Raw genomic sequence first — 14,674 nt, 5'->3', positions numbered from 1 at the left:
GACTCTACCTCAGTTTTGTAAAACTAGACATAATGGGTCTCATTATCATTACATTAAGCTGATGCTTTTATCCAGAGACTTACATTGCAATATAACCCATGCGTTTAGCATAGTTATGTTATGCGTTGTGTGTCATGCTCAGGGACACTTCGACAGGGCACATGGGGCAGCCGGGATTCAAACCACCAACCTTGCAGCTTATCACACTAGTCCATGCGCAAACAATCCCCCAGCATCATACTAAAAACATGAATCAGCTCATCTGGTTCTTTGACGTAAACATTTTTTGCATTTCATGTTTTATGTCCACTAGATGACAAAGACCCAAATTCTCATGCAAACAACTTCGGTATTACCATGTAGTGAATTAAGACAAAATACTAAAAAGGTGTAAGAAAAAAAGATTTATTCTCAAAATCACATGTTTAGAAAGAAACGACTACAATATTCATGTTGTATTAACAAACATACTCAACATCAATTTGCAAAAACAGTCTTAATATTTTACTGAAAGAAATGTTAAGACTTGTAGGTGTCCTAGGTGGACACACTCTGCAGCAAGGTAATGTTGTCTCCTTTCAACATGATCCTGCCTGGAGACACAGGGGGAACAAACAAGTGGAGGTGGGTCAGAATCATGATGACGGATGGAAACTATCACGCCGCGAATGCCACCGATGATGCGAGACTAGTGCATCAACGTCAGTGCATGTGTTGAATGGTTCCCCTCACAGCATATACTTCTTACCCAGCGGCTTCCTGTTCTTAGTCTTCATGTGGACTTCTTCAGCGTCATCTAGAACCAGGTTCATGTACTCATCAAAACCCTGAGACGGAGATAGAACAGTTAGCCACACGTTTGTTTAAGCATTTACTTTCACATTCTTAGGATAAATGCCTTATAATTGGCTAGCTTTAATCAGGAATTATATGACGTTCAATGACTGAGAACAACAAATCTATCTAGCTGATGACTGAGTTTCAGAGCCACTTATCAGAGCAGTGAAAACTTATGAGTGTAAAATTAGGCTTGAACATAATTTCCTTTTTTTTTTCCAAAGAGCCACTCACAATTCCAAATGTAACATCCAGATGAGTATTGTTAGCTCATGACTTAATGCTGGTCTAGTAGCCAGTGCCAGAGATAATGCTAATGTGACAATTATCCATTATGAAAACAAAACCGGATATTTATAAAGATGTTTTAAAGAATGAAGCCTTCCCCTTTCATCTACCTATTGGCATCACATCAGTCTATTGAATACTGCTTTCTGCAAATATATTTTTTTTTACTTGACCAGATTTGAGCGCTACGCCGCGGACGGATTTCGGGTTGCAGTTTTTCTGCAGTGGGTACCTACACATGATACTAAAACTAGTTTAATTTAAATTTTAACAGAATGTTATTAGAAATATGAAGCAGTGAACAGGTTAGGCATGTTTAGAGCTTACTGATGTCACCACTTACCTTCTAAGGAGACCTTTTCTCCAGTAAAACCTGTGCAGTGTCTTAGTCTGACCACTGTTTTTTAGCATTTTGATGAAGATAATAACTGAATATGTTGCCACACAAACTTATGTTCTTTTTAACTTAATTGACAAAATACCACAACAGGTCATCTTAAATAAAGGAATGCATCGTTTTAATCTTATCAGGGGCAGAATGCAGGAATCCAGAAAAGACAAGAATTAGCTTATCAACCTGAAACTGATTCAAAGGCCTCATAGCAATATAGATTATTGGAATTCAAAGCTGTCAGTTTTTCGTTTTGAAGCTAAGTACTAAGCCTTCAGGGAGAGCGACCAACTTCCTGACCACATTCACAGGACATTGTCCATCACCAATGTGTTTATGAAGTGACCAGTTCAAAAAAATAAATTAAGTAAATAGATAACTTACAATAATGCAGCCCTCTATCCGCATGTTCACCTGTTCATACAACCACACCTGGATCCGTGAGCGCTGGAAGGAGAACAACCGATGAGAATCACAATTTAACCACAAGGCCGACAGGAAATAACGTCAGAATAGGCTGAGTGGTTTGGAAAGAAAGAAGTTTACGCAAATACTCACGTTTTGTAGATACCTGAAAATTAGGTTCTGATAACATTGAGTCAAAGAAACGTTCAAGAGCAAAAAGCTGTGATAAAGACACGGTTTATAACATCGAGCTGAGTGGAGTGCTGTATGAAACGTAACCAACAGCAGCGGCGGTGATGCACATTGCTTCATCGAGTAACCATCATTAATTGCCAGGGTATTTAAAATTAAGACAGGTGTTTTCAATACGTGGTTATATAATCCCACAGCTCCGTTAAAACTGTCTGCGCGTTATCAACACGGCGCATGAATGACCGACTAGCAAGCTAAAGAGAAAGGTTAGCTTAGCTGCTAAGTTGTTGTAGCAAGCCATTCACCTGCGTATTTCGCGCATGGAAACACAAAAGGATACAATGGGCTGCACCATAACCTTCTGGATCTTCTGTCCTTGCCCCCTGTACGCCATTCTTCCGAGAAAATACCAGCGGTAGGTATTATTTTAAAAAATTGCACCTTTTTATCAGCGCGCAAGTCAACGATAAGCTCACGTTGTGAGATCGCTTTGCAGTAATGGCGGGTTTCTTCCGCGTGCTCGTGCCGGTTAAAAGAAAGACGTCGCGTGGTGTATTACAGCGCCCCTGCAGGTTGGAGGTCTGTACTGCAGCCACTTGTTGCTCCACTGACATTCATGAATGTGTATACGGACATTATTGACGTTTGCATTCGTATACATGCACTTTTTGAGGTGATTTACTTATAAAAACAAATGTAAACATAAAAAATTGGAGCAGCCACTTGCTGGCTGTCACAATGCAATGTTTGTAAAATACATCTGTGCTCGTAGAAGACATTTGTTGCATTTTTTATGTTCATCATTCTAAATGTATTCATTTAAATTGATTTGCAAATGTTTCATTTCAAGATTATATAGGTATTTATTAATTTATTTTGCGGAGACAATGCCTTTTTTGATGGGCTATTGACACTGTCACTTTTTTTTTAGCAATGAATGGTATAACGGCATAGTCCATTTCCCTTAACTTCTGGTGCTTCCAATGCATACCGCTGACACGTTGTCACACCCGTGAACCAATTTTATATTCCTTTTTAGTTGATGTAATCCTTACACATATTTGCATATCCATGATGGGTCATTATTCAGCTTGTATTATGCGCCTGAGCAGATTATTTTTGTGCGCTTGGAAGCCATGGCCAGATCAACCCACCAGGTGGCCCCATGGGAAAGAGGAAAACACAACTGTTCCAGCTCCCTCCCACCGAGGCGGCCCCCAGCGATGATGACTTGCTGCTTGGACTTGTATCAATCAAATGGAACGCGTGAAACCAGAAGAGTGGAGACGGCAGATTAATGCCTTTGGTTACTGGAATGATTTGGCAATGATGCTCAGTGGTGCACATTCTTTTATCTATACACGATCTGTATTAACCTGATGAGCTGTAATGAGCAGGGACTCTGATGCTACAACATGTAATAATTAATACCACAGCATTCAATCACTCTGCTTCTGTCATTGCACGTTCCACAAGTCAATTGGAAAATTTGCAATTCCCTCATCTTGATTGGACAAATGTACAATTGAGAGTACTTCAATTTAATACAATTCGTTATTGTTTCAACTGTCCCTTCTTTCTACTGAGACCACTGACAAGGCACATCAGCCCTAGCTCACCTTGACCTCTGACCTCTCTATACAACAGGCTTTAATTAATGCACATATACATTATAAGATCGGATATGTGACGTTGTTATATTTGTAAATATAAAGAGGGACTGGTAAATCAAAGTGAAACTCAAAAATGTGAGACAAAAAGAAAACCTGTAGGGTAACTTTGCAGCGTGTGTGCACACACGGATGTGCAACACTTCATCTCGTTTGGATCTCTGATAAACACTGTTCAACGACATGGTGCTGCGTGGTATCAAAAATTTAAATCACTTGCACAAAATTTTAAAAAAGGTTAAAACTTCCTTTCTTCTTATCTTTGCATCAGATAAGAAAATAAATATATATAAAATAAGTTATTCATTAAAAGGGTCATTTACAGAAATATTAATAAAAAACCTTAGTTTATCTTCACTTTACTTTTTATTTTCTACCCAAAGGGACGTCCCCCAATGGGACGTTCAGCAGTGGTCGCCTGTAGAGGGCGCTGCGTCACATATCGAGCCCCCACCCGGCAGGACCGTATCGTCTCTCTGGGGAAGTTGGCAGCAGCTTCTCTGGAGACGCGTGGAACAATAGGCGATCCCCTCTCCTACACGCTGGTCTCTCATCTGGAAGATTGAGGAATAAAACCACTTGAGTCTTCATCTTTGATCTCAGAGAAGAAGAAAGAGAAGCGGGGCGGTCCAAGCGCTGCTGCTGCTGCTGCTGCTCTGGTGCCAGGAAGAAGGCCTTGAAGTCTGGGTGCCAGACACTTCATAACAATCAGCCGGCATCCCACCATAATTGGCCACGGCATTCCCTCTTGATATATTTAGATGGTATATTATATAAAGCACGATTAGCACAATATACCTGAAACACGATGAGCCGAGTCGGGGGCCCGGGGTGTTGAGGGGTCGGGGGGTGGGGCGGGCAGCCTTGAGTGTGCAGTTAACAATAGTATTAATAACATGCAACACAGCCCACCCCCCCCCCCCACACACACACACACACGCACCCCAACCTGCCCAGAGGAGAAAGCATGACGGAAATGAGCAGCCGAGGACAGACAAGAGTCTGCAAGTGTGGCGAAGAAAGTGAAGACGCAAGGAGCCGAGGTGTTGCCTTTCCAGTGAGGGGGGAGGGGGGGGGGCAGGGGTCCCATCCTAAAGGGCAGGGCCCCGGGGGGGGAGGGGGGGCGTGTCGCTCATCAGGCATTGCTGTCAAGTGCCACATGCTTGTCTTTGCGCTCTGGGGGGCGGGGATGGTCCGGCTGGCTGTTAATGCCACACGCCTGCTCGCATTTCCAAGGATGGCCGAGCGACCCCCCCCCCCCGCAAAGGGTCCAAATAACAGTGGCCGTAATTAAAGTCAAGGTCATACGGTCATCTTCGGATATGTGCCAGGAAAGGGACGCTAAGAGGATGAAATAAAGTTACAGCGACACTCCAAGACACCGCTGGAATATTCTATGAATAGGAAGCGAACCCAAGCCGGACACCCTGGCACTGTTTTGGCATCTGCATGTGTTTATGTTCAACCTTTCCTCAATTTCCACAGCTGTCTTTTCCAAACCCCGCTCTTCCCAAAAGGAATTGCCCCCGGTTAGGTCAACCTTCCCTCGCCATCACTTCCTGTTCCTGTTAGAGGTGATTGTTCTGAAGCAGAGCGGAAGGCAGGCGGGATGGAGGGAGGGGGGCAGAGGGCGGCGGTTGGGGGGGGGGGGGGCGTCCTTTGTTTCACTATCTGCCTCACCTGACTGACACCCCACCCCCCTCCCCCTCTGCCCCCTTCCCACTTGACAGGCTTGACCCCTGCATGCCCACGGCAGTCGGTCTGCTTCCTGTCTCGCCGACTGACAGGATGTCCTCGTCTTGAGTTGCACTGCCGGTGTGATGTTGGACTTTTTTAGTCAAATCATAATGTCTTTTGTTGTTTAATTAGATTTGATTTTGAGTGTTTCTTATGATCTGATGAAAAAGTAGAACCAACGGGCAGCAACAGTTCTTCTTGTGGGAATGAGCGGTTACGTCACAATATGGTGCGTTCCGTTGGAAATGCAAAGTCAGAATTTGCACATTCCCATAAGTTTCCACCACAGGCTGTTTGTAACCAGTGAGCGTTGTCATGGCAACGTCTGCCACTGGCTGGTTCACTGCCGCTTTTTGAAGTTTTGGTTGCAGCCAATGAGTTGGCCTCACCTTTGATCGCGTCATTATACAAACTTCTTCCCTTACAACATAACTGCCCCCTTCATCACGTATATAGAGTTTTTCATGTTTTAAATTACAACCGGAAAACAATGAGACAAAACTGCGTTCAGCCAACACAACTATTTGGTTTTGTAAAAAAACATGGTGGTTGGCCTTAAAACGATTACAAAAATGTTTCCACCTGAGGCAACAGAAGTACTTGGTTGACAGGTGACACAAATTGAGGCTTCCAAAGTGAAAGAGCTGTTAGTCCACTAACAGACCTCATTCTAGCGCAGAGGTCTGTGGCAGATGGCCACTAGAGGGCGATTGGGGCGAATGAATTCTTAAACATGTCAAAATGTGTTTTGACATGTGAAATGTACCCAGTAATATTTGTAAAATATGATATCTGAGCAAAACATGCTTTTCCTGCACACCCTGCCTGTCATACACTCGTCCTGTCGTCGTACGTGTCCTACATTACATGTGATTTAGCTGACGCTTCTCTCCAAAGAAGAAACAATTCTCAAATAGACTCAGTCTGGAGAAATATTGGTTTTGTCCCAAGCGTGCACGTTCTCGTCAAGGCCGGTAACGACAGGGGGGCGAGCACGGACTTCAATGCCATCCAAGCAGACAAGACAATTGACAATACAAATTATATCATACTTTGTATGATCTGATACTGTGAGGGTGACAAAAAAATGATTCTCAAAGTGTTTTTTACTGATTTTTTCATGTTGGAAAAAATATTTAACTACAAAGTAGTCATTAGTTTTTTTGATTGTTTTGAATTAAATCAATTTGGTTTGTTTTCTGAAATTGATTCGATTGCTCTACCCAGAGCTGCTCACATAAATCCAGTACATCTCAAGCAATTTGTTTCCCAACGCAATTCACTGTAAGGAAATGCCTTTTTGAGACACCTGGCTGAACATGTGGCAGGCTTTAAACAAATGGGGCACAGTCAGCCAAACAATGGCAATGTTTATTTCTATTGACAGCGTCATCAAAAAAGGCAGCAGCGCTTGCATGTCTTTATCACTTGAGCTCCAAAACACCCCTTTGACCAACTGATGAAGTCAATGACTTTGAGTTCTCTGAGTAATCGCGGAGACGGCTCGTCTGGACCGGCGTGTGAACCGTCTCCCTGTTCACGTCCTGCGTGACGCTCAGGTCGCCGCCGTACGGCCGATGGAATGAGATAGCGGTATGAAAAAAAAGCATGATTACTGACATGTGTATTCCCTCCATTCAAAGGGGACAATCAAAAGGCTCCACCCTTTGAAAGCAATTATAGAAACATGATTTGATATGCCCTAACTTGGCCGAGCATGGAGTTTTACAATGTGAGTCACAAACTAATTATTTTTTGTGTCCTACATTTATACATTAACAGTTGCAAAACCAAAAACAGGTTATGGTTTGTGGCGTGTCGCCTCGCAGCAAACACCCACATTTGGATGCATATTTGCTACATTCTAAACATCATCTTCATCACACGATGACCTGAAGTCCCAACGTTGTTTTCGTTTTCATGTCATGACCTTTATGAAAAATTTTAAAAGACCCGTTGATCAACCGGAGAAAACGAAGACCAAAAAATGAGGTTAACTCCTTACTTCTAGTAAGCTCCTCTCTGTGGATGCATTGTTCAGCGCTTATGGAAATTATATTTTACTGTAGTGCCAACTTCTCGCCTCAAATATCCTCAACATATCCTCAACATTTTTGTGTGCTGTTTTCTGTTTTAAACAGTTGAACCAAAACCAAGCATCCGCCCACTATCTCATTTCAAAGCAGAAGGTAAGAAATAAGAATAAAAAGGTAAGAAAGTAAAAATGATTCCTATCCATAGTTATGAAACCCTTCCATAGCCTTCTGGAAATACTGTACATGGCCAAGTGTTTTATTCTAACCATTAAACAGAAGCCACCCTATTTGGAATCTGAAAGACGTGACGTTGGGATGCCGTATACATCTCAGGTAACAGCAACCTGTCAATCACAGCATACCATGCTTTATGGTCTATTTGACTCTAAACCATTGTTTACTGAGTAAACACCATTTTGAAGAAGACAAAGTTAGAGATTGAGACCATAAACTCCTGTTTAATATGTTTACTGAGGTAATAATTTAAGAATGAGGTAGTGTTTTTCTCATAGACTTTCAATCAGATTGAATCAGACTTCTTTTTGCAGTCGCCCCCTGCTGGCTAGTAAAGATAATGCACGTTTGAAGACACTGGCTTAGCTCAGTAAATGATTTAATTTGTAAAAAAAAAAGGCAGCTTTAAGCGGGATCAATTCAACTACTCATCCGCGTCTCGTGGAGCTAGATGTTCCAACGTCTTTGTTTTTGGTGTTTTTTCCGTATATGTTTGACCTCTCACCTTTTGGTGAACGGGTGATGCCAGAATCAGTGACAATCAGTAAACGGCATCTACCAGGGGATTGCCAGATTGGTCACATAAACCACACCGGGCCTTTGGAATAGCAGAAAGAGGAAGACATAAAAAAATCAACTTTCCAACTTGTTCACACTTTCTGTTATACAATTGATTCTATGGCCTGGGCCTCGGACTCGCTCATTTTGTTCTTATCTTGTTTTAACAGCACCGTCGAGATGCACAATACATTCATTTTCCCTCCAATTAACACGGTGAATAATACGCAGGTCTGAGAAGGGCTTTTTGTTCCAAACAGTGTTTGTGAAACTGAGGAAATGTGGTGGCATTTTTCATTGTGAGGTTGTTTGGCTGTAACGCTGGGGACCTGACCAACACGGGGCCGGAGCTTTTGGAGAAGTGGCAGCGGCCATTTAGCAGGGTGTAAGGAACTAGTCTTCGCTCTCTGTCCGGGGCCGTCGACAAAATAAGTCACAATAGACGGTCCAATCCAAATCGAAAGATGCTCATTCCATAACAAAACCTCCAACAACACGCAGTGGAGTCACAGTGTGAATCCCAAACAACAATATTCAATGGAATAGAGTCACCACGAGGTCAAACTCCACAGTCTAGCAGCCTAATTTAAGCCCAGAGAGACTCTGCAGGCTTAGTGGAGCTTCATTGGTATCTATATGTTTTCACTTTTACTTAGTTGGGAATATTTCTCCCATTAAGGTTCATAATCTCTTTTCTGCCCGACGGCGTCATAAAAGGTTTCACATGAAGAACAGACTTTAAGCGTAACAAACAAAACAGACAACCCCAAAAGTTCAAACAAACCACATATTACACCCAATAATGCACACGAAATATTCTGGATGGTTTGAGGAATGGCATACAGTACATGGTGCACAGAGGTCCCCAAACCTTATAGCCTCAGCCCCTGCGGCTCGTCAGGTAGTGACAACAGAACGCAGGAAATCAGGTGGGAGGCAAAGGTTGTATCGGGGACATATTGACAAAATGGGGGAAATGACACTGAAATCTGTACACAGGACTTTGAAGTTTCCGGAAGCTCTGCTGGCCGACTGGGAGGCTGAACTTGGGAGTACCGTCTCTGCGGTTCAACCACCTGGAGAGTTGTGTTTGTGAGTCACTTTGTGACTTTCGAAGAAGCAGAATTATAGAAGCTTCAACCTGCCCTTTCCCGTATGCGGTGGGGTCAGGGCGCGGGGCATAATGTGTTGCGCGACAGTGCAGGGGGGTAAGTGACGGGCGGGAAACAGGAAATCCAGTAGGGGGTGTGGTTCGCGGAGGTATGGGAGATTTGGGCCGGGAGCTCAGCCAATCCCGCAGCACGCTTCTTACAACTTCGGAATGGCGGAATATCTCAGAAAAAAAAACTGGACCTGCGCTGGAAAATATCTCTTTGGAATTGGGTCGGGTGTATTTTTAATATTGACTGCATTGGTGAGATGTAAATGTCACAGTCACAACCAGGAACCAGACTTCACTGCACAAGCCTCGGCGTGTTCATTAAAATGCACCTGTTTTCTCTTCAATGCCTCTTTAATTGAGGTAATACATCTTTTTATTTTTTGATGTCACATTGTCACCATTAAGCCGACATGTATTTTCATAGTTTCTGAACTACTTCAAACATAAGGCCATACACTCTTGATTCGCAAAAGAAAGAAGAATGGCAGACAATCAGGGTCCACTTGTTCTACGTGTCTTGATAGGAGGATCGGCCAATCCTCAGTGGCTCCACAGGGGGAAACGCTCACGTATCGCAGTGCCTTTGAAGTGTGCTGAATGATTTGCTGGCTGTAGAGAAGTTCACCGGAGGGGATGATCAGCATTGTTCCGTCCCGTTCTTTCGGTCGATGTAACGCTTGTGGCCTGACTGGTTAGTGCGCAGCGGCAGCTAAACGAGCTGCCAGACGGGGACGCGTCCGTCTGTCTTCTGTGCCGCTGTCGCTCACCCTCGCGTTCCACTCGTGTGTGCTTCCAGACATGTTTGCCACATTAAAAGAAAACGCCATCCTCTGGTTCTGCCAAGGGAAGCCAAAGGATAAGTGTCTTAAAACCTGTATCTTTGTTAATGACCAGTAGGGGGCGACACCTCTGGTTGCAAAGAGAAGTCCGATTCCATAGAAGTGTATGAGAAAATGACTCGTCTGATATACTACCTCGATAAACGTCGCAAAGATGACTTTATGGGCTCAGACTGAATTATTTCTATGAAGCTCGGGGGCAAAGTCAGTGTTACAGGAACCACAGGACTTCCTTGTACCCTTTTTGCATGCGGTTCTCCCCTTATCTACTTTTGAGAATAGCAGCTGTAAGATGAGCAACGGGAGACTCTTCAGCACGCAGCCCTGGCACAAGCACAAGGCCTCCGGTGCATTACTACGCTCCTCAAGTCCACCGGCCCCGTCAGCCCCCTGATTCATGAGCCACGCTCACTTGTGTCTGCCAGATATCTGTGTCATTAGGTGATAGTTGGTCCATAGTTTCTGGCTCCAAACGCGCTGCAACAATGTCACCACACAGACTGTAATTCACTCAGGACAATGCCTGTTGTCCTCATGACCACTTGTCTCCGAGGACGACGGGGCCTCGTTTCATATTACCGGAATCAAGAGCTGCAGGAGGATAAAAGCCAACCTCCCCCCCGGTGTGATGCATGCGAGGGCTTTTATTTCATCCCAGAGAACTATTTTATCTTGCTTCCTGTTTTTATCTCTTAGTGAAACTGACACCTGCTCACACACACACACACAAAGGGACACACACATTGGCAGCAGATCCCAATAAAGTGCCTAAATATGGTGCACAAAAGGTCTGCAGGGGACTGAAAGGAGAAGCGGAACAAAAAAACAAATAAGTAATGAAATTATAACAATACAGGGAGAGGGGGAGATAGAGAGAGTAGGGTTGCCACAATGCCGAGGAACAATCGCGCCGCGTCAATGGAAAAAGAGAGGTGGCGGGGGGAGGGGGGGGAGAGGGCTATCTGGACAATAGAGCCGGTGACAGGAGCACAATGGCTGCAGTGTTTTCAATTAGACATTATCTCATAGACAGAGTGGCAGGTCTCATTGTGCGAGGGGGCTATTTCAGGGCTGCCTTTGTGTGGGGCAGTGCCATACCGCCCCCCCTCCCCCCTCGACCCTCAACTCCCTAATTCCCCCCTTCACCTCCTGTACCCTCGCCCCCGCAGAGGCCCTGTTATCTTGTGTGCAACGGTGTGTACTTTGTGCATGTGCGCGGATGCCGTTTTCTGTGCAACTCCATTTATTTGTTCTCCATCAGCGGAGGGTGAAGTGCGGCCTGCGACTTGAGACCAGAGCTGCAGTACGACGGAGGCAGAGCACCGACTCCCGCCCCGCCGACCGTCTGTGCTCAAGGTCGCCCGTCGGGATCGTGCTCGCCAACGGCGACCGAAAGTGGCGCCCCGTCCGTAGGCCGCCGTGCTCGGCGCTATCACTCCAATCGGGTCGACGCGGCCTCTATGGGGAGATGTTTGCAGAAGAACAGCGTATCTCGCCTTCCGCTGCGGCGTTGAGCGGATGAAGGGGTCGGAAAAAAAGAAGGTGTTGCGGTGCGCCTGCTTCTCGGAAATAATGCGAATGGCGCTTATCGGACGGGATGTCAACACTTTCACAAAAACGCTTGTTTTGGATGGTCTTACTCAGACGGCCCAGTGCGGTTTGCCGTGTGTGTGTGTGTGTGCTCGTTCTCTCTAAATTACACACATAAAGTAGATCTGTGCTATCGCTGCGATATTGTGTCAGCTAAGCAGAATCATCTTTGAGTTTTTTTTACTGATGGTGTTTATCTCAGTGGGGCCCTCCCACCCCCCTCCCTCCCTCTGGGTGTGCATGTTCCGGCCGGGTGTCACGGGTCACACTGTTGCAGGTAAAGATAGTACTGAAATCTAAGTAAGAGGCTGAATAAATAGCAAGACGTCCATTTAGTCATCCATGGAGCTTTTTGATGATTGTTTTAAATTATTGTCACTCAATATCCTCCTACCTACAGAATGTGATGAAATCAGCGGTAATTTGTTGCCGTTAAAATCAGAAACTTCACAAATTCACCAATCATTTGCGTTGAAGGTTTCCTGTCATATGCATTCATTCTCTCCAGACGACCATGATTAATTTACACGCCGTTCCCTGATGCATGCTGAAGGAATTAGCTCTCCTTCTTATACAAAAAATAAAAGGTGGGTATTCGAAGTGGGCGAGTTGACTGTGGAATTGGTTGAAAAAAGGAGTTAATTAACTTTAAAATGCTTCCTTCTACATGTTGTAAAGGCAGTGTACCAGTTGTAAGGTACCACAGCTCTCCTTAAGTTATATAAAGTCTGTTAAACACTTACTGTATATCTTCCACTTCCACCACAAGGACCAAGACAAAAAAATACTGACACGTCTTTTGACACATGATACTGCTTAATATTTCTTTAATTGAGCTGTTGGCCTACCCAGTGGTTTGGTTAGAGATAAACATCTTTAAAGCATTACGTTTCTACTTAGAACATTAGCAGAGCACGTTAGCATGTTGTTTGGTGGTGTTAGCATTTAAATGCTATGCTAGCTACAGAATATACTGTATACACAAGCTGCTTTTGTATCTTTAATGATTGTAACAGTGCTTAAACTTACCTGCCATAAAACCTGTCCCTTAAATTATTGTGTTTTGTCTTGGTTGCCATGGTGATGACACTGTGTGACAATGTTAATTGAATGTTTGTCTAGTTGCCTAAACATGACAGTGTGTCATTGTTTTAAGCCTTGTTTTCCTGAAGTGGTTTTGTGCCACAACCTTTAATTCCGTAGTATAATTTTATAACGGAAAATAAATAATTACGTTTGTTGCTCAGAACAAAAAAACAGATTCTGTGACTATTACAAATGTCCTGTATTGGTCAAATAGTCCTCAATAAAATTGCTTCTGTAGTTTTTCTGAAAATAAAAGAACAACTTGAATTGTACCAGTAGTAACTCCTCTGCTGGTTTGGGTCGGCCTCCATGGTGACTCTGGCAGCTTATCGGAGTGGCAGAGTGGCGCTAATGGTTAATTGATAGTTATCAACTCTATTGATACTCTTTTTTTTTTTTTTAAACACATTACTTTGACAATGACAGCGTAGCATTTCTGCGGATAAGACGAAAACAGTCTGGTTAAAATGCATTTTAAAAAAGTGGAAAAGTTCAAACATTGCATTTGCCTTCTGCATCGTATAAAGTATATATTAATATAAAACAACAGTCCATGAACATTCATGAATTAGAATAACAAGATTACAACAGCAGAAAATTAACAGTGAAATGTTAATTGTAGATTATGCATTTAAAAAAATACCACAGCTGTATCATGCTGTATTACAGTGAAAAAAGAACAATCAAGAGAAGAGATACTGATCTGACAAAATACATTAACTTGATATTGTGAGCAAATGTGTTCGGAGTGACCACTGCTGCCGGTTTCACGTACCCAAACCCCCCCCCAGGCCTCACTCTTTTGCCCCGTGCATCTCAGTTTGTTTCCGTGCTCTGAGCCCGTTCTGTGACCCAACCATCTCTGTGTGCTTTAATGAGGGCTCATTTTGTGAGGATGGGGTTTTTCAGTCATGGCTACACCCATTAGGAGCGCACACAGGTTTTTGCTTGTGCAGCAGCATTATTATAATCCCCTGAACGCTTTTTTCAGTATTTATCAGCAAGATGAGATGATATCTGCAGCATTCATATGGAGAGAAGACGTGATTAAAAAAGATGGATCTTATTATGAAGAAAATGTTTAGATGACCTATTTGTTTTGCATTTGAGAGGCAATCAAGCAGAAGGTGACGGACAAGGACACTTTATAAACTGTGGTATCACACCACATTGAAGCTCACTTTTCATCAGTGTTGTGATTACTGTAAACATACATCACCTCAGCATCAAGCCTCTGCTGGGCATGATCCAAGACTTGACTGGTTTGACTGGTTTCGTGAGTGCGTGTGTATGTGTGAGTGTGCGTTTGTGAGGAGCAGGCAGAACGGGGCAGGTAGGCTGTGTCAGGCAGCAGCTCTCAGATAGCACACACAGAGTGGAGACAGTAGTCGAGTGACCTGATTCCAATCTCTACAACCAGGATCTGACAACCCCAGAAAAGAGGGGGTAAGTGAGAGACAGGAAGACAGTGTGGGCTGCTCGGCTTTGGTTGAGGTCGGAGGTTGTTATGACATGCCCATAGATTACGTCCGGCCGCTCAGGCACAGTAAGCCTCCAGCAACTGCCACTGCGTCCTGGTGTTAATGAGTGCGGCTTTCATCAAACCCGTGTTTGCCCCCATAACATACTTTCTGTTTTATATCAGAAAC

General features: G+C 43.9%; 1 protein-coding gene across 1 annotated transcript; it reads right to left on the bottom strand.

Moving 5' to 3' along the window:
* Positions 1 to 389: 389 nt before the first annotated feature.
* snrpe (small nuclear ribonucleoprotein polypeptide E) lies at positions 390 to 2,634 on the bottom strand. The gene is made up of 5 exons (XM_037448421.2): positions 2,454 to 2,634; positions 2,075 to 2,101; positions 1,901 to 1,963; positions 749 to 827; positions 390 to 593 (listed from the first exon to the last, which is right to left on the bottom strand). The coding sequence occupies exons 1-5, from the start codon at positions 2,505 to 2,507 to the stop codon at positions 538 to 540; spliced, it is 279 nt and encodes a 92-aa protein (XP_037304318.1). The 5' UTR covers positions 2,508 to 2,634; the 3' UTR covers positions 390 to 537.
* Between the last annotated feature and the right edge of the window lie 12,040 nt (positions 2,635 to 14,674).

This window comes from Pungitius pungitius, chromosome 8 (genome assembly GCF_949316345.1).
Source record: "Pungitius pungitius chromosome 8, fPunPun2.1, whole genome shotgun sequence".
Taxonomy (NCBI): Eukaryota; Metazoa; Chordata; class Actinopteri; order Perciformes; family Gasterosteidae; genus Pungitius; species Pungitius pungitius.
This window is presented reverse-complemented; position numbering and strand designations above follow the sequence as displayed.

Excerpts from the sequence above, each read along its gene's own strand:
- snrpe (XM_037448421.2), bottom strand. The coding sequence starts at position 2,507 with ATGGCGTACAGGGGGCAAGGACAGAAGATCCAGAAGGTTATGGTGCAG. Across the intron at positions 1,964-2,074 it reads TTTTCAGGTATCTACAAAAC|CGCTCACGGATCCAGGTGTG; the intron begins GTGAGTATTTGC and ends TTCTCCTTCCAG. Across the intron at positions 594-748 it reads TAAGAACAGGAAGCCGCTGG|GCAGGATCATGTTGAAAGGA; the intron begins GTAAGAAGTATA and ends CTGTGTCTCCAG.